Consider the following 19,411-nt stretch of genomic DNA (forward strand, 5'->3'; position numbering starts at 1 on the left):
CCGAGGTATCACTGTATTAGCACCCGCCTATCGCATAAACCTGTTGATCGATGACTTCACTTCCTGTTCAAGACCTGGCTTCATATTCTCGAGGCTTTATCACGTTTGAGTGATCAGCTGTTTTATGATCGTCATCGTTTATCTAAGCTCCCCGAATCATAATTAAATCAAGGCCATAATAATAAAACGGTATCAGTTCCTTCCTTGTAAAAGGTTAATACATTGATTTCATTATCCAGAGGTGGTGACAGATGTCTTTATCTACTTTGCTCCACCATCCCGCCCATCCAGGTGGGATCCTTCTTCATGATCAACTTGTGCCTCGTGGTCATCGCCACCCAATTCTCAGAGACGAAGCAACGAGAGAACGCGCTGATGCGGGAACAGCGCGCTCGTTACATGTCCAATGATTCCACGCTTGCCAGTTATAGTGAACCGGGCTCGTGCTACGAGGAGATGCTACGCTACATCAGTCACCTTTATCGCAAGCTAACGCGCAGGTTGCAGAGGATATACTTTGCGTGGCACAGGTCAGATATGAGACAGAGTGGGACGTTTTAACACAATGTCAAACTGAAAGCGTTTATGCTAACTGGAATACATGCTATCATAGCGTCTGTGTGAGCTCTCAGTCGTATAGGAGTGGTCCATTGAGGAAAAGGTTTCTTCAGCCGTCATCTATACTTCTTTGAAGGTGTCGGACGTTTCGCTCCTCATCCGAAAAGCTTCATCAGCGAACTAAAGTTGTGCTGGTAGTTCTGGCCCAAATATATCCCGAATGGACTGAGGTGACAGTGCCAGACCTCTGCTTTCATAGGTCCCTGCTCTTAGGTTGGGGGAAGCAGTGGACTACTCCCTGAAGCTAATCTGATGACTTATTTTGTCCTGTCTGATAATAATAATAATAATAATCCATTTCATTTATAAGCGCCTTTCAAAACTCTCAAGGTCACTTTACAGTCACAGGACCAGTTTTTCTGTGGTTTTCAGCGTTCACTCAACCCAGAAGTAACTCAAATAGATAGAAAGCTAGCTAGCGAATACATATCTAATAGCTAGCGAATACATTACTAATAGCTAGCGAATAGATAGCTAATCGCTAACGAATAGATAGCTAATCGCTAGGGAATAGATAGCTAATACCTAATAATAATAATAATAATAACAATAATAACAATTATGTTCTGTGACGTTTCTGATTGCACCATTCGCTCTGGTATCACCTCTTGAGTAAGCCTACGTGATAACGATCTAAGAAGTCCAAAGTAAACTTCAAACTTGCATGGCGATTGAGTGAAGGGTTTTGCTGTTTTACAAAAATAGCTTCTTTTACTCCCCTTTCAAACCATCTGTTTTCTTTAGCTAAGATTGTCAAATGAGTGGTTGCTAACTTTTAGGTGCATATGTACTGCAGATTGAGGCCCAGTGTATGACTCTCTATAATCTTCATTTTTACAATCTATAGAATAATAACCAGCACAACTTTAGTCCGCTGACAAAGCTTTTTGGATGAGGAGCAAAACGTCCGACCCCTTCAAAGAAGTATAGATGACGGCTGAAGAAACCTTTTCCTCAATGGACCACTCCTATACGACTGAGAGCTCACACAGACGCTATGATAGCATGTATTTCAGTTAGCATAAACGCTTTCAGTTTGACATTGTGTTATCGATGCTAGCATAACCATATTGTGCTCAGTTGGATATCTTTTCTTTTCCCCACCAGTAAACGGCGTAAAAAGGTGAATCCTAACGGTGGCGGCGCGGGCAGTAACGGCGGAGGTAACGGGCACGGCCACGGCTCCGGCAGAAGTTCAGGCCCAGCTAGCGCTTTGTGGTTGAGGCCAATACGCAACCTGCTCCAGCACCATCAGCACCAGCATTGCCGGCTCCCCAACGGGGGGCAACACCCGGTCAGCGTGGCGAGCCCCGAACATTCAACCGGAGAAGACGGCGTCGAGGGAGACGTGGAACCGGAGATCAAGTCACTTCCTGTTTGTAAAGGAAGTCGAAATGGAAATAGCAGCGGCGGCAGTCAGTCGGTTGTCACCCAAGGCGTGGGGTCCTTGCTCAGGAAGCTAAACGGAGGGATGAACTACCCGACCATTCTGCCATCGTTTGTGTGCAGTTACAGCAGCAAGACACCGCCGCCTCACTCTCAGCAAGGTGCTTGCGGTCCTGATCAGCACGCGCCCAACCACTCTGCGTCCGAACAAGCAGAAAAACTGAACAAGCTTTACCAACTCGTGGGACAGCGCGGTAAGTAGATGCAAACATCGAAGTTATACCGTGTAGAACACAGGTGTCAAAGTCAAGGCCCGCGGGCCAAATCCGGCCCGCCACATCATTTTTTTCGGCCCGCGAAAGCAAATCAAACTTGTTAAATTCCATGATGATTGCTAAAATCTGAGCCAAAATGTCATATTTTTGGATGTCAACCACAATAAAAGTCATTATTCTTGACTTCAGATTTGAAAATGAGTTATTCATTAATTTGCTGTGTGCTCTATATGTAATATTTGAAGGGATTTAAACATTCTAATGGGTTCCCCAAATTGATAACGGTCCTCGAGAGGAAACCATAACGACATTGGGGCCCGCGGCAAAAAAAATGACTTTGACACCCCTGGTGTAGAGTATCGGATGCGGCAAGCAAAAAAAAAACAAAACCCGAACACATTCGGGAATGGCGCTCTATGTCATACAGTAATGTCTCGTTATATCGATATCGGATATATCGATAGTCCCGGTTATATCGATACTATTTCTATGCACGCACTGAGAAAATTACATGCAAACAGGGTCGGATATATCGATAGTCCCGGTTATATCGATATTTTTTCGGACTCCCTTGAATATCGATATAACGAGACTTTACTGTATTTTCAATTCCCGAGTAAATTCGGGAATGGCAGTGAATGAGTTAAAGGCCCTTGAAAATATTGACTGACATTAACCTGGTCCGTGATCCTGTGTTTTGCGACATCTGTAACAGTAGTAGTAAGTAACATCGGATGTGCAGTTCACAAAATGAAATGCTAACAATGAAGAATTCCGCCGTATCCCTCCCGTAGCAACCCTGACACAACGTGTGACCCCCCCCCCCCCCCCCCCATCATGCCTCTGGCAGGTCACCAGAGTGTGCTGTACCAGCTGGCGGCTGTGGTACCAAGTCCACTGCTCCTGGAACTACTGAGCTGCCCTCTGTGTGCCCGCAGCTTGGAGACCTTGGAGCTGGAGTTGGGCGATTCGGAGGGTTGGAAGGGAGAAGCCGACGGACTGCATGACTTCCCCCAGGTCATTGCGGATTCAAACGCTCGTAGTTGCCAAGCAGAGAGGATGAAAAATGTCTTAATGATGGAGAATAAGAGGTTATCATATTTAAAAGTTTCATGCCATTATATGCTTAGTCAAGATGTGCGACTGGAATACACAATTGAAACACAGACAACCTGAGGTCAATCTGAGGTCAACGGACACAGCAAGTTAAACTGTCATCTTCATCTTAGGAGATCTGGCCTTGGACAGAATTTAGGACTTGGGAAACTCGTTATCATCGAAGCAATTTACAACTTGAAACTCCTTCACAGGAAGAGCTCATTAGCCAGGTTACAAATTTATCAGTTCATGGAAGAGACAATGTTTTATTGCTTTTAATTGCTGGCTCGAACCCGGAAAGATTGTTTTTTTACTGCCGGCAGGAGACGTAGCCATTCATGACAGACGTCTGAATTCTGCAGCCCTCTGCCAAGCTATTTATTGAGAGTATATGCAAATTAAAGTGATACATTAGTAAAACATGGTTTTCTTGATTAGAATACCACACCTCTTGAGTTCTAAGCACAAACAGCTGTAAGCAATAAAACATTGTCTGTCTGTTGACCTCAGATTGACCCCAGGTTGTCTGTGCTTCAATTGTGAATTCGAGTCACCCAAGTTGACTTAGCATATAACGGCATGAAACTTTTGAATATGATAACTTCTTTTTCTCCATCACAGTGGCAGCTGCGAATTGATTCAGACATAGCACTACTGAAGGCCTTGGAGTAACGTTATCCCACACTTCCTGAGGGCTCATTTGTTTTTTAGGGATGTGATCTGAGGGGCGGGAGAAGTAGGGGCAGGCGACACGGGGCTCCGGAGTACAAGAATGGAGCGCTTCGAGCGTGGATGAAGTTCAGGGAGAAACTCAAGAGAATCGTGGAGAGCAAATACTTTAACCGGGGGATCATGATCGCCATCCTCGTCAACACTCTCAGCATGGGGATCGAGTACCACCAGCAGGTAAGATGAACTCATTCACTGCCAGATGTGCAAACATCAGAATCAGAATCATCTTTATTGCCAACTATATAGAATTTGTCTCCGGTAGAACACGCTGCACTAGTATCATCATCCAAAAAAAATGCAAAGAGGCACTATACAGTTCTATTTGGGCTACTGTTTAGAGAGTTAATGGCGACGGGGGATAGCTGTTTAAATGTCTGCTGGATTTGGAACGGTAGCACCTTTCTAAGGGGAGTCGCTGGAAAAGGTGGTGGGCAGGGTGCGGAGGGTCCAGTCGGATTTTCCGTGCCCTTGTCTTGGATCTTGCAGTGTGCAAGTCCGAGAGAGTGAGTAGTGCGATACCACTGATTTTTTTTTTTCCGCCGTCCTAACTGTCCGTTAAAGTCAGATTTTGTCCATTTTTGTGGCGGCCCCAAACCAAAACTCGATGGAAGAACACAGGAATGATAGGTAGGTAGGTAGATGGATAGATAGTTTTGCTGCACATCCGCTGCAAAACTTATCCTGTGACTGTAAAGTGACCTTGAGAGTTTTGAAAGGCGCTTATAAATGAAATGTATTTTATTATTATTATTATTAATAGTGGTGGTGGTAGTAGTAGTAGTATTATTAGTATTCAGTCGGTCGGTTCACTCATGATCCGTAAGTGTTACCGAATCACAGACTCTACGTTTGATGGATTGGACCACATTCCCACCCGGTAATGCTAGCTTGATGCTAGCTTGATTTAGGGCACACACTCCGAAGGTCTTCCCACCTTTCTAGTCATTCTTTTGCGGTCTTAATGTTTTTAATCTCACCTTTATCCCTAATCTACTTTTCGGAATTTTCTCGTCCCCTGCAAGCCAGAGGAGTTGACGGATGTCCTGGAAATCAGCAACATCGTCTTCACGAGCATGTTTGTTTTGGAGATGGGATTCATGCTGCTTGCTTTTGGCCTGTTTGGCTACATCAGGAATCCCTACAACATTTTTGACAGCATCATTGTTATCATCAGGTAATCCGCCTGTTTTATTGTCCTCCCGCGCATAAAATTTACCGCCGGGGTCAGCGGCGAAAGCATTTCTTCTCCTGTCAACACGTTAGCGGTCACACGTTGCTCTATCCATCTTTATAATGTGCTGACCGATTCATAATGATGCGATGAATCAGTCCGGAACTGTTACATAATGCATGAAATAACCCACTGTAATATAATGACGCCGATATAACGTCTGACAATAACATATACATACCCGACATCAAGCTAACGTGCGATCCAGTTAGCGGCTACGTTTCCTTGGTTCTGGAATCGACCGAAATCACATTATGCTGCTGCTCAACCTAGCTATCTGGCTATCTAGCTATTTGCTATCTGGCTAACTATCTATATAGCTATCTATTATCTGTCTAGCTGGTTATATATTACCTATCTAGCTAGCTATTAGCTATGTATCTGGCTGGCTATCTAGCTGGCTAGCTATTAACTATATATTAGCTAGATTTCTATGTATTTGTGTTACTTCCGGGTTGAGTGAACACTGGCGTATGTGGCTGCCTAGCTACCTAGCTAGCTATTTGCTATCTAGCTGGATACCTAGCTAGCTATATATTTTCTATCTATTATCTTTCTATCTTGCTTTATATTAGCTATCTGGCTGGCTATTAGCTATCTATCTGGCTGGCTATTAGCTATCTAACTGGCTGGCTATCTAGCTGTCTAGCTATTAGCTAAATATTAGCTAGCTTTCTATGTATTTGAGTTACTTCCGGGTTGACTCAACGCTGGCGCATGTGGCTGCCGCTGCTCAACCTAGATATCTGGCTATCTAGCTAACTACCTAGCTAGCTATTTGCTATCTAGCTGGCTACCTAGCTAGCTATCTATTTGAACTATTCAAACTATTTTAACGCCCTTTCTCAGCGTGTGGGAGATCATTGGTCAGTCTGACGGCGGGTTGTCGGTCCTGCGTACGTTCCGCCTGCTTCGAGTCCTCAAGTTGGTTCGCTTCCTTCCTGCGCTGAGGAGACAACTTGTTGTCCTGATGAAGACAATGGATAATGTGGCTACCTTCTGCATGCTTCTGATGCTCTTCATTTTCACATTCAGGTGGGTTTAAGTTCTCAATTAGAAAACAAAAAAGTAAAAAAAAAAATCAGTGCTGGTGATGATTTCCGTGTTTCTTTACTCAATCTCCGCAGTATCTTGGGTATGCATCTGTTTGGTTGCAAATTCAGCCTTCAGACAGATGACGGAGACACCATTCCTGACCGCAAGAACTTTGACACTCTGTTGTGGGCAATCGTCACCGTATTTCAGGTAAGCTCTACTTAACTCATTCACTGCCAGACGATGTGCAAAAATATTTCCATTCCAGTGCCAGGGTTTTTGTCATTGTCACTTGAATTCCAGGACCCACAGAATATTGAGTTTTAGGACGACATCAACATTCAATTAAGCGTACGAAATCTAAGACTCGCTTCTTTCATCAGAAAAAAAAAAAGTTAATTCCTAAGTTATATGGGTCTGGAGTTATCTGAGCTGTGGGGGCAGCTGTACAAACTACAAAACAATACATACATTTTTAATAATTGTTATATGGGTCTGGAGTTTTCTGAGCTCGAAACGTCATAGGATATTTTTTCTGTAGGTGAGCAGCGGCAGCCACACGCGGCAGCCACACGCGCCAGCGTTCACTCAACCCGGAAGTAACGTGGTCATCACAAGAAAACCTTTATTTGTCCTACACAATGTCACAGTTTACAGCAGCGAAATAATCCACATCCAAAATTTTGAAAATTAGACAAATACCTGAAAAAGTATTTGCAAAAATTTTGAAAATTAGAAAAATCTCTGAAAATTTATTTGCCAAAATTTTAAAAATTAGAAAAATGCCTGGAAAAATATTTGACAACATTTTGAAAATTAGAAAAATCCCTGAAAAATTATTTGCCAGATTTTTGAAAATTTGAAAAACCCGTGAAAAAATTACCAAAATTTTATAAATTACAAAAATGCCTGGAAAAATATTTACCAAAATTTTGAAAATTAGAAAAATCCCAGAAAAATTGCCAACATTTTTAAAATTAGAAAAATCCCTGAAAAACTATTTGCCAACATTTTTAAAATTAGAAAAAATACAATTGAAAATGAGAATGAGAACATAATTTTCAACTAAATAAACCTTAAAACTACGCAAAATAGACCTTATTTTGTTTAAGGGTTTACGTCATACCGCATGGAAATGATTGGTCACGGCGGTCATGTGTACGATACACACAAGCTACACAAACGCACACATGGGATGCCTCCAAAACAACAAAAATACCTCCCTGGCGCGGACTTTGAGTGGGCCGAGAGCTTTCATGGTGAACAGTGTCCTACTTTTAAACGCTTTCATCTCTGGCATTGCTTTGAAAAAAAAGCCAGCGCGCACAAACACACACATGTACATTTGGCGCGCACACGCACTCACATAGACCTCGCTTGTCATCTTATTGTAATCCCTTGTGGACAAAAAAAAAGTGGAAGCGGCGCTGCATGATGGCGGCTAAAGTAGCTCCTCTCACAGCGTGAAGCAAGTCCTCAAGTCCTGCGACGGTATCAAAAGTTTATATTTCTTCATATGTGCCCTTGGATTGAATATGTAGATTTTAACCCAGGAGGATTGGAACGTGGTGTTGTATAACGGGATGGCTTCCACCTCTCCTTGGGCGGCCCTCTACTTTGTTGCCCTGATGACATTTGGAAACTACGTACTTTTCAACTTACTGGTGGCCATCTTGGTTGAGGGCTTTCAGGCTGAGGTGAGTAGCCTCATATGAAACGAAGATACGTTCACTTGGTATTACCGTATTTTCTGATGTATAAGGCGCACCCACAGCCTTCATTTTCTTCAAAAGATGACCTTGCGCCTCATACCTCATATGTGAAGTTATATTGAGCCAGAGCCGGTCAATTGAAAATACAACATTCATTGAAGGGGAGCCTTATACTCCGGTGCGGTTTTTCAGGTAACATCCGACTTACGACCGAATTCCGTTCCGACCAAGCGGTCATAAGTCAAAATGGTCGTAAGTCGGAATCCATTCAAAATGTTGAATAATAATAATAATAATAATAATGTGCGAGAGTGAAATGCTGACTGGCCAAAATTGTCGTACGCGTAGCATAATTTTTTAAAAAATAAGGTCTGGAGGTTGTGGTCGGAAGTACGGGTGGTCGTAAGTCGAGCCGGTCGAAAGTAGGATGTTACCTGTATATGGAAAAAGTTTGAAAATACAGTGATACCCTGGCTTACGAACTTAATTGGTTCCCACACAGAGTGTGTAAGGCAAAAAGTGTGTATCCCAAACATTAATTTCCCATAGGAAACCATTAAAATGAGAATAATCTGTTCCCAGGTCCCCATAAAACAAAATGTTCTAATCTTCTAAGCCATAAAACTACATAAAATATACCTTATTTTATGTGTAATAAATGTGCTATGGTATTGTAATTAAAGAAATATAAGGTACTGTATACTAAAGTCGTTTTATTTACCTTTGTGATAGTCCTTGATGGAATGGAGTGGGCGGTTTCATCAGCATTAAACACTTGATGAGGAACATAGCCTTCTTCTTTCACCAGCTCGAGGAATAACTCCTTGTCAGCTTTGGCAGCTTTATTGTCAGAACTGGCTGCCTCACCATGACGAATGGCACTATGAATCCCTGTACGACGCTTAAAGTTCTCGAGCCATCGTAAGCCGAGGTATCACTGTACACCATTCATTGAAGGTGCGCCTTACACTCCACTGCGCCTTATACGTCATGAAAGGAAGCTGGAAGCCATTTTGGAATTATCTCATAAGAATTCATGGAAAAATATATAATTAACATTAGTCTGTGATTCACGTATTTTTAGGCCAGCAGTGAAGGCTTAGCACGCCTTGACGGTCCGTCACTGTTATTTACTTACTCGCTGATTAAATCCAAAACTTTAGTGATCCTGACATTTGTCATTTGGAATATAAATGCAATGTGTTTGTTTTAGGGCGACGCAAATCGCTCCGAGTCAGACGATGAGAAAAAGTCTGATAACTTTGAGGAGGACGACAAAGTAGAGCAGCTCAGAGACACGGGTAAGTGAATTGTTGGTTCATGTATTCGTCTTCCAATTCAAAGTGGAACAAAAAAAAATCATAAAATGTCACCTATCTCCTCTCCAGAGCTAAAAATGTACACACTGATGATGACGGCCAACGGTCACGTGGACCCTCGCGCTTCCATGGCTCCTCCCATAATTATGCGAACAGCAGCCACGCCCATGCCCACTCCAAAGAGCTCTTTAGGTCCAGAGTCCTACCTGGAGGACGACGTCATGTCCAGAGAGGGAGTTCTGCCATACGGAGACGTCGGAACTCCCGAAGCGGGGACCGCCCATCAAGAGTCTCGCCGCGGAAGCTCCGCCTCCATGGATGCCTTAACATGTGATCAGAAATCTTTGGTAAGCTTTCAAAGTCACTGTCAACAGTCCGAATGTTATGTCATTATAAATGAAGCAAGAATCAAAAGTAAAAATAAAAAGATTCTTTAATGTTTTGGGTATTTTAGATGCTAAAAAAAAACGTTTTTCTGATGTCAGTTAGCAAACAAAAAATGGTGTCGGTTGTCCTTCAAAATGTGTTTGTATAGCGAATTGTCTTAACAGCGCCGAGTCCGCACCGTTCCTGTTCCTGCAGAGTCACTCCAGTCCGGCGCGCCGCTCCCCTCTGCTTCCTCGCGGATCCAGCTCGTGGGGGAGTCGGCGTTCCAGCTGGAATAGCCTGGGAAGAGCGCCCAGCCTCAAAAGGCGAGACACCAGCGGCGAAAGGGAGAGTCTGTTGTCCGGAGAGAGAGCGGAGGAGGAAGACGGCATTGACGACGACGGCCACGTTAGCGGCGGGTATGACAACAGAATCCAAGCGGACCCTTTGGAGCTCCTGCAGGCCTCCACTCTCGGACCGGTCATCGCGGCCCAATATGGCGACTGCAACGGGGGGAGCATGACCCATGCTTCCAATATAAACGCCGACACCAAAGACGACTCCTTGCCGGAAGATGACATCGATGATGACGTAAGTCGGCGCGAGTCTTCAATGTCCTGTTTGTTTTGCACAAAATCTATCAGGAGATAGAAAGAGATATTGGGATTGGACAGAAGAATTGACATGTTGTTACGAGCTCTGTGTTAGCTCTAAATCGTACAGGAGTGGTCCATCGATGAAAAGTGTGTCTAGTGTGTCTGTGTCTGCCATCTGTTGCTGTTGCAATATCACAACTTCTAAGATGTACAACCCAGAGCTCTTTGAGACACTTTATGCAAAAAGCTGTCCATTCCATCAAGCCATCAACGACCATAACAAAGGTAAATAAAACAACTTTATTATCCAGTACAGTTAACTTCTTTAATTCTAATACCATAGCACATTTATTATTCATAAAATAAGGTATATTGTGTGTTGTTTTAAGGCTTATTTAGTCCAAAATTATGTTTTATGGGGACCTGGGAACGGATTATTCTCATTTTAATGTTTTCCTATGGGAAATTAATGTTTGGAACACACACTTTCTGGCAACCAATTAAGTTTGTAAGCCAAGGTATCACTGTATATCGCTAATGGACAGAGGTGGCGGTGCCAGATTTCCGATTTGATAGGTCCCCGCTCTATGTTTGGGGGGGGGGGCAGCGGACAACTCCCTGAAGCTACCAGAGTAAATGGGGCAATCAGGGCCAGTCATCAAAAATTCCTTTTAAAAATGCATTTTTTGTTGACAATATGTCTGTTGTATCTTACGACAATTCTGACACGCATCCCTCAGAGTTCCTTTTGCTACGTGATCAAGAAAGAGCTCGCCAACTTGAAACCGCGCTGGTGCAAAGAACACGAAGAATGGACGTTGTATTTGTTTTCACCCGAGAACTTGTGAGTGCTTTTTTTGCCACTTCCATTTACCGGACTGAAAAGTCATGGATGGTTTTGCTTCATGTGTTCCCCATTTAGATTCCGTATGTGGTGCCAAAGCGTGAGCTCCCACAAACTGTTCGATCACGTGGTTTTGGTTTTCATCTTCCTCAACTGCATCACCATCGCTTTGGAAAGACCCAACATACAAGCTCACAGCACGGTAAAACCCGATCTTTTTCCTGGGAAGATTTAGAGAGAGTGCGCCCGGTAACCGAGAAATTATCTTCACCTCTGATGTTTTCACCTTGTAGGAACGAATATTCCTCGGCGTGTCCAACTATGTTTTCACTGTGATCTTTCTCGCAGAGATGACCATCAAGGTAATTAGCTACGTTTGTTTTTCGTGGCGCAATTCAATTCAGCAATGTTGCCAACGGTTACCGTGGAAAAAGTGACATTGTTCCTTTTACTGATTAATTCCGGAATTCATGGGGGAATATATATATATATATATATATATATATATATATATATATATATATATATACAGTGATACCTCAGCTCACTAACATAATTGATTCCCAGAAAATGTGTGAGGCGAAAAGTTCGTCTTCCGAACATTTATTTCCCATAAGAAAGCATTAAAATGAGAATAATCCGTTCCCGGATCCCCATAAAACATTTTCTACTAAATAAGTCTTACAACGACACAAAATATGCCTTATATTATGTATAATAAATGTGTATATGTGTATATGACCACTTGTCTGTATGTATATGTATATATATATTTATATATTATCACAATCGTGTTATTTTATTATTATTATTATCTTTATTAATACGTTACGGGCATCACAGTTGAAAATTAAATTATGGTCGTGGTGATGTCATTGTTGCGTGCTTCCTCGTCAGGTGGTAGCGCTCGGATTCTGTTTTGGGAAGCAGAGCTACCTTCAGTCCAGTTGGAACGTTCTGGATGGCGTCTTGGTTTTTGTGTCTCTGGTCGACATTCTGGTCTCGCTGGCATATTCTGGAGGCAACCGGATCCTGGGCATCCTCCGAGTTCTCCGCCTGTTGCGCACATTGCGCCCGCTCAGGTACCGAGTGAGTTTGTACGTTTAGAATATTTAAAGTGTCCTTAAACGGGAGGGAAGTTAAAAGTACTCTCAAACCCGACCATTCAGTGTCGGGTCATTGTTTATTTCACCTTGTCAGGTTTGTTTCATCTTGTCATGTTTTAGTCATGGTTTTGTTTGTTACTTTGGACCTTTTTGTTCAGATGAATGTTAGAGATGGGACGCTGTGGACGAAGGCTCGGACCCATAAAGATTGTTTTTTTACTGCCGGCAGGAGACACAGCCATTCATGACAGACGTCTGAATTCTGTAGCCCTCTGCCAAACTATTATTTGGCAGAGTATATGCAAATTAAAGTGATACATTAGTAAAACATAGTTTTCTTGATTAGAACACCACACCTCTTGAGTTCTAAGCACGAACAGCTGTAAGCAATAAAACATTGTCTCTTCCGTGTACTGATGAATTTGTAACCTGGCTAATGAGTTCTTCCTGTGAAGGAGTTTCAAGTCGTAAATTGCTTCGGTGATAAAGAGTTTCCCAAGTCCTAAATTCTGCCCAAGGCCAGATCTCACCTCGATGAGGATGACAGTTTAACAAGCTGTGTCTGTTGACCTCAGATTGACCCCAGGTTGTCTGTGCTTCAATTGTGTATTCGAGTCACACATGTTGACTAAGCAGCTTATTCTCCATTTTTTTGTTGTTTGAGAATTTGTTCCTGCTAACTTTATTTATTTAATACAATTTGTCAAATACACCACCACCATCACTATATTGCAAATCGTCACCTTTCGTCGGCCGTGTGATTGTATAGTCCCAAAATTAAATCATAACAAAGCTAACACGGTACACATGGTGTTTTGTTTCGTGTCTTCCAGGGTGATCAGTCGAGCGCCGGGATTAAAATTAGTGGTGGAGACACTCATCACGTCTCTTCGGCCTATCGGCAACATTGTCCTTATCTGCTGCGCTTTTTTCATCGTGTTTGGCATCTTGGGGGTGCAGGTAGCTCGCCGTCAACACGCTTTATACTTTTCAGTAACTAAACCAATGTGACGGACTTTTTCAAGATCTTCAAATTATATATAAAAACACGTCTTGTTACACGTCTCCAGCTATTCAAAGGGAAATTCTACCACTGTGAAGGTCCGAACACCAAAAACATCACCAACAAGTCAGACTGTCTCCACGCCAACTACAGCTGGATACGAAGGAAATACAACTTTGACAACCTGATTCAGGTAAATTTGTACACACATTAATTAACTCATTCACTGCCATTCCCGAATTTATTCGGGAATTGAAAATACGATGTGGAGCGCCATTCCCAAATTTGTTTGGGTTTTGGTGCCGATAAAATGACTTTATTATACAGTGCAGTTTATTTCTTTAATTACAATACCGTAGCATGTGTAGTTTTAAAGCTTATTTATTTAAAAATTATGTTTTATGGGGAACTGGGAACGGATTACTCTCATTTTAATGGTTTCCTATGGGAAATTAATGTTTGGAATACACACTTTTCGCCTTACACTTTCTTGGACCCAGTTAAGTTTGTAAGCCAAGGTATCACTGTATTCTGTGGGTCCTGGAATTCGAGTGATAGTGACAAAAACCCAGGCACTGGAGTGGACACATTTTTTGCACATTGTCTCGCAGTCAATGAGTTAAGAGGATGAATGTCTTTTATTTAAAAAAAAGAACGGCAAGTGGTTAGACAGAAACAAAACCTTTTAAACGTCAAATCTGTGAAAGGCAAACCACTGTGCTGACTATCCATTTCTGTTTTTTTATCCAGGCTCTGATGTCCTTGTTTGTCCTGTCATGTAAGGACGGTTGGGTCAATATTATGTACGACGGCCTGGACGCGGTGGGAGTGGACCAACAGGTGAATTGCTTTTCATCCATTTTAAATCCAAATGAGTCATATTTAATGAAACTCTCATCTCCAAAGTCACTCATTGGCGTCATCGATGAAAAGGTTTCTTCAGCTGTCATCTGTACAAATTTGAAGGTGTCGGACGTTTCGCTTATTATCCAAGAGGCTTCGTCAGCGAACTAATGTCTTTTGCTGGTAGTTTTGGCCCTATATATATCCCGACTGTCCAGACATGACGTGCCAGACTCTGCTATGAAGGGTCCCTGCTCTCAGGTTGGGGGGGGAGCAGAGGACTACTCCCTGCGGCTACACTGATTACCTCTATTGTCCTGCCTGAGTAGGCCTGAGGTCCACGACTGGCCTGATTGCCCAATTTGCTCTGGTATCACCTCATCAGCATAACTAAGCCTATGTTGCCTAAGAAGTCTATTGTACGAACGATCCAAATAGACCTCACCCCGCCATGGCGATTTAGTGAAGGGTTTTGCTGTTTTATGAAAATAGCTTCTTGTACTCCCCTTTCAAGCCTCTTTCAAGCTTCTTTCGCTAAGGTTTTAACCTCATTGTCGTCAAATGAGTGGTTGCTAGCTTTTAGGTGCATATGTACTGTCAATTGAGGCCCACTAGTATTATCCCTGCGATGTTGATAAAGTATTTTTTGGATAATTTGTTTAGTCCCCCCAAATGTATTTCTCTTTACAATTTTCATTTTCACAATGTATTGAATCAACTACACGACTTTGTTTTTTTGCAATCTGACAGCGAACGCGACCTCTCTTTTTACTCTTCTCAGCCCGTGAGGAACCACAACCCGTGGATGCTGCTCTACTTCATTTCCTTCCTGCTCATCGTCAGCTTTTTTGTCCTCAACATGTTTGTCGGCGTGGTGGTGGAAAATTTCCACAAGTGCCGACAGGACCAAGAAGAGGAAGAGGCCCGTTTACGGGAAGAGAAGAGGCTCAAAATCATCGAAAAAAAGCGCAGGAGTAAGGAGAATGGAGGGGCCGGTCGGTAGTTTATTTTTCTGAGCACTGCCTGCTTCCAGAGCCTGAACCACCCAAAAAAAAAAAAAAGAAATAAAGGGAAATTTCAGAACATCAAAGGAATAAAATCAGGAGATATTGACAGACTGGAGAGCTCACGCTGACATGGCTGTTGGGCGAAACCAAACTGTCGCATGACATTGCATGACATTGCATGCGAAATCACAGGAAACCCAAATTGTGCATTACGATCTTCCACGATGTAAAGACATGCGCATGCTCAAACAACAACGAAAACAAAATGGCAGCATGTGAAAAGAACAACATGACCAAATTTCTTTTTTATTAAAAAAATAAAATAAAAAAAACAGCTTCCTTTGCATGTTAAAACAAATTGGGCGCTACTTTGCTCTAAAAGGACAACCGACACAATTTTTTTGTGTTTCCTAACTGACATTAGAAAAATGTTTTATAGCATCTAAAATACCCAAAACACGCAGGCTGGTGGTCTAGCTCGCTGGCTAGCTCTCTATTAGCTGTCATTTGAGTTACTTCAGGGTTGAGTGAACGCTGGCGCGTGTGGCTACCGCTGCTCACCCACAGAAAAACTGACTGTAAAGTGACCTTGAGAGTTTTGAAAGGCGCTTATAAATGAAATGTATTATTATAAGTCACACAAACGCACACCTCGTTGGTGTTTTTTGAGGATCTCCTTCTTCTGCTCGACCGTAATTTTATTTTGTGTTCTTTTCGGTTGAACACTAGCCTGTGGTGGGGTCTTTTTCGGTCCCCAAAAAAGGCAAAAGTACTACACTCGATAACAAACCACGTCTGCATTCAAAGAAAGGAGGTGTGGAAAACTAGTCCGTCAACCACCGTGGCGCTACTAGTTCATATGCCAAGATTATATTCTTGCGAATTTAATGTTTGTAAGGCGAAAAGTTTGAAAGCTGAGGTATCACTGTACAGTACTTGCCGTCCTTTTCCCCATTGGCACACACTTTTCTCTCTCACACGCCTGTTTTTGTGCGTGACTTTCCTTGTCCTTCTTTGTTTTTTGTTTGTGTGCTCCAGAGGCCAAACAGAGGCCCTACTACGCCGATTACTCCGCCCCCCGTTTGACCATCCATACGCTGTGTACTAGTCACTACCTGGACCTCTTCATCACCTTCATCATCTGCATCAACGTGTTCACCATGAGCATCGAGCACTACAATCAACCCTTGGTAAGGCCTGCCAACCTCCTTCCCTCCAGTGCACGGAAACATTACAGCCCATTTCAGGAAAGATGGCTCAAATATCTCATTTAAATTCATAGCTTCCTGTTAGCTTGCAGTAAAAAGTGAACATTTGCATTGAGTACGTCTGTGTAAGCTCTCAGTCGTACAGGAGCGGTCCATCGATGAGAAGGTTTCTTTGAAAGGCGAGTAAAAGGAGCTATAAAACAGCAAAACCCTTCACTAAATCGCCATGGTGGGGTCAGGTTTCATTTGGATCGTTCTTACAATAGGGTTCTTAGGTAACATAGGCTTAGTTATGCTGATCAGGCGATACCAGAACAAAGGGGGCAATCAGGCCAGTCGTAGACTCCATCATCAGGCAGGACAATAGAAGTAATCAGTGTAGCCTCAGGGAATAGTCCTCTGCTCCCCCCAACATGAGAGCAGGGACCAATCATAGCCGAGTCTGGCACGCCACGTCTGGACAGTAGGGATATATACATAGGGCCAAAACTCCCAGCAAAAATTTTAGTTCGCTGACGAAGCCTCTTGGATAAGAAGCAAAACGTCCGACACCTTCAAAGAAGTACAGATGACGGCTGAAGAAACTTTCTCATCGATTTGCATCGAGTACTTGCAGTAACGTACCGGGTACTGCTTTGAATTGAGATGATTGTTTGCCTGTGTGTGTGTGTGTGTGTATATCCAGTATTTGGAGGAGGTTTTGAAGTACTGTAACTACGTATTTACCTTCATCTTCGTCATCGAGGCACTGCTGAAACTTGTGGCGTTTGGGATTCACCGATTTTTCAAAGACAGGTAAGAAAGCAATGCACAAGCCTTTCCGATAATACACGAGAACGCTTCGGGTTCTGAGAGTCAAGATGTCTTTTCAGAATCAGAATCGTCTTTATGTAGAACACACAAGGAATTTGTCTCCGGTAGAATATGTTGCACTAGTATCATCATTAAAAAATGTCAAAGAGGCACAATACAGTTGTATTCGGGTTACTGTTTAGAGAGTTCATGGCTTGGGAAGAAGAAATTGTTTAAATATCTGATGGAAAAGGAGTTGCTGGAAAAGGTGGTGGGCAGGGTGCGGAGGGTCCTTGTTTTTATTCTTTGTTTTTTTTTTTTTTAGGTGGAACCAGCTGGATATCGCTATTGTGGCTTTATCCATCATGGGCATCATCTTGGAGGAGCTAAAAATGAGCGCAGCGCTACCTATCAATCCGACCATCATCCGAATCATGAGAGTACTCAGGATAGCGCGAGGTAGACGGACACACAGATAGCACCCGTGACTCACGTTTGCGATATGATACTATAATCCTATGCTACTTGCTCCCATATTGTGTTTTCGCTGCTGTGAAATGTAAATGTCTCCACTGTTTATTTGATTGAACATATTCAATAATAATTGCATGCTAATAATCTAGCTGGCTATATAGCTAACTATCTAGTTGGCTACCTTGTTAGCTATCAATTTTATAACTAGCTATCTGGCTGGCTACCTAGCTAGCTATCTATTTGCTATCTATTAGCTATCTAGCTATCTATTAGTTATCTATTAGCTAGCTAGCTAATTTCTATCTATTTGAGTTTCTCCGGGTTGAGTGAATGCCGGCGCATGTGGTTGCCGCTGCTCACCCACTGAAAAACGTATCTTGTGACTGTAAAGTGACCTTGAGAGTTTTGAAAGGCTCTTTTTTAATAAAATGTATTATTATTAGTATACTTCGCGGTTCGATTATCGCAGCCCATTGCAATACAATACAATACAATACAATACAATACAACACAACACTGTCGTGACTACTATCTCCGAAAAGGTAAATCCGAGTTGGGCTTGCTGTCTTTTCTGCAGTACTGAAACTTCTAAAGATGGCCACAGGCATGAGATCTCTGCTGGACACGGTCATGCAAGCGTTACCACAGGTAAGGGTTTTGTTTATTTATTTGTTTGTTTTCTTTTAATTCTATTTATGGAGCATTTCATGCTGAGGTTCACGTCGCCGCTCAACGTTTTTGTCGCAGACTCAATTGCTGAGCTATTTTCGAAATGTCACGCACAGGGTGAGGTTACGGAGTACGCAGAAAACATCTCAGGCCAGAAAGAACATTTGTGAGATTGCAATCAAGGAAAAAGAAGATCCATTTACTTGATGTTCACTTCACGTCCAAATATGCCGAGTAATTTTGGGGATGGACTGGAAAAGATGCCGGAAATCAACTCTTGTGTCACTTGTTGAAATAAATGGTTGTATTTTGTGTGAAGTAAAGACCAATAAATGCGCGGCACCGGCGAAATGCACAATTGACAGTCTGTACGACAGCGATTCTGATTCTGATTCTCGGGTTTTCTGAGGAATATGTCAAAATAATAAGCGCCGGTGCTTATCGATATCGTCATAAAATAGGCAAGGCTCATTTGAATAATCCATTCAGCCATTTTCCAGACCGCTTGATCCCCAGCCGTCTTCGGGCACTTTACATTTCACAGCAGCAAAGTGATGAAAGGAAAAGGAAGAAGTCGAAAAACAAAATACAGGAGCTGCTGTAAAGTCCAGTAAATCCGCTTCAAGTCCAAGCGACGACAGTTCCAAATCCGCTTCATTTGAATAATTTTGAAATAAAAATCAAAAATTGGCAGATGAACTTTTCCTTCTCCCTGACAGTCCATCCCACTTGACGCTGCCACTTTCCCGTTTTTTATTTGGGGAAAGTGACGTTAACATCTCTCTTACCTGCAGGTGGGAAATCTCGGACTCCTCTTCATGCTGCTTTTCTTCATCTACGCCGCCCTGGGAGTGGAGCTCTTTGGCAAACTGGGTAACGTCAAAACACATCACTCCACTTTCCCATCTGCTCCTGTGTCGCCATCTTATAAGGGAGCCGTTTCGCAGGCGCAACAAAATGTCATTGGCAACATCCCATTTGTTTATAAATTGCTTCCTCGGTTAGAACGGCTCCACCAAACGCCACAACTGACGATTGATTTCCATGACCCAATACATGATCAGTGATATCTCAACTTACGAACGCTTTAGCAAAGG

At 42.7% G+C, this 19,411-nt stretch overlaps 1 protein-coding gene across 3 annotated transcripts in view; it reads left to right on the forward strand.

Moving 5' to 3' along the window:
* Window positions 1–19,411, forward strand: part of cacna1ha (calcium voltage-gated channel subunit alpha1 Ha) — a 77,762-nt gene that overhangs the window by 45,931 nt on the left and 12,420 nt on the right. For 2 of the 3 annotated variants that reach the window (XM_089018214.1, XM_089018215.1), the window contains 24 exons: window positions 292–530; window positions 1,726–2,258; window positions 3,130–3,296; window positions 4,089–4,283; window positions 5,132–5,283; window positions 6,190–6,375; window positions 6,468–6,585; window positions 7,917–8,072; window positions 9,301–9,388; window positions 9,476–9,753; window positions 9,989–10,363; window positions 11,109–11,212; window positions 11,291–11,414; window positions 11,506–11,574; window positions 12,110–12,294; window positions 13,152–13,278; window positions 13,389–13,514; window positions 14,072–14,161; window positions 14,946–15,159; window positions 16,210–16,361; window positions 17,065–17,174; window positions 17,497–17,630; window positions 18,223–18,293; window positions 19,109–19,187. In XM_089018214.1, the coding sequence (XP_088874340.1) occupies window positions 292–530; window positions 1,726–2,258; window positions 3,130–3,296; window positions 4,089–4,283; window positions 5,132–5,283; window positions 6,190–6,375; window positions 6,468–6,585; window positions 7,917–8,072; window positions 9,301–9,388; window positions 9,476–9,753; window positions 9,989–10,363; window positions 11,109–11,212; window positions 11,291–11,414; window positions 11,506–11,574; window positions 12,110–12,294; window positions 13,152–13,278; window positions 13,389–13,514; window positions 14,072–14,161; window positions 14,946–15,159; window positions 16,210–16,361; window positions 17,065–17,174; window positions 17,497–17,630; window positions 18,223–18,293; window positions 19,109–19,187 (4,072 nt within the window). The remainder of the gene's footprint in view (window positions 1–291; window positions 531–1,725; window positions 2,259–3,129; window positions 3,297–4,088; window positions 4,284–5,131; window positions 5,284–6,189; window positions 6,376–6,467; window positions 6,586–7,916; window positions 8,073–9,300; window positions 9,389–9,475; window positions 9,754–9,988; window positions 10,364–11,108; window positions 11,213–11,290; window positions 11,415–11,505; window positions 11,575–12,109; window positions 12,295–13,151; window positions 13,279–13,388; window positions 13,515–14,071; window positions 14,162–14,945; window positions 15,160–16,209; window positions 16,362–17,064; window positions 17,175–17,496; window positions 17,631–18,222; window positions 18,294–19,108; window positions 19,188–19,411) is intronic. The other variant, XM_089018216.1, reaches the window with a different exon arrangement.

The sequence above is a fragment of the Hippocampus bargibanti genome, linkage group LG17, assembly GCF_051943395.1.
Source record: "Hippocampus bargibanti isolate YZ-2025 linkage group LG17, ASM5194339v1, whole genome shotgun sequence".
NCBI classification, from domain to species: domain Eukaryota; kingdom Metazoa; phylum Chordata; class Actinopteri; order Syngnathiformes; family Syngnathidae; genus Hippocampus; species Hippocampus bargibanti.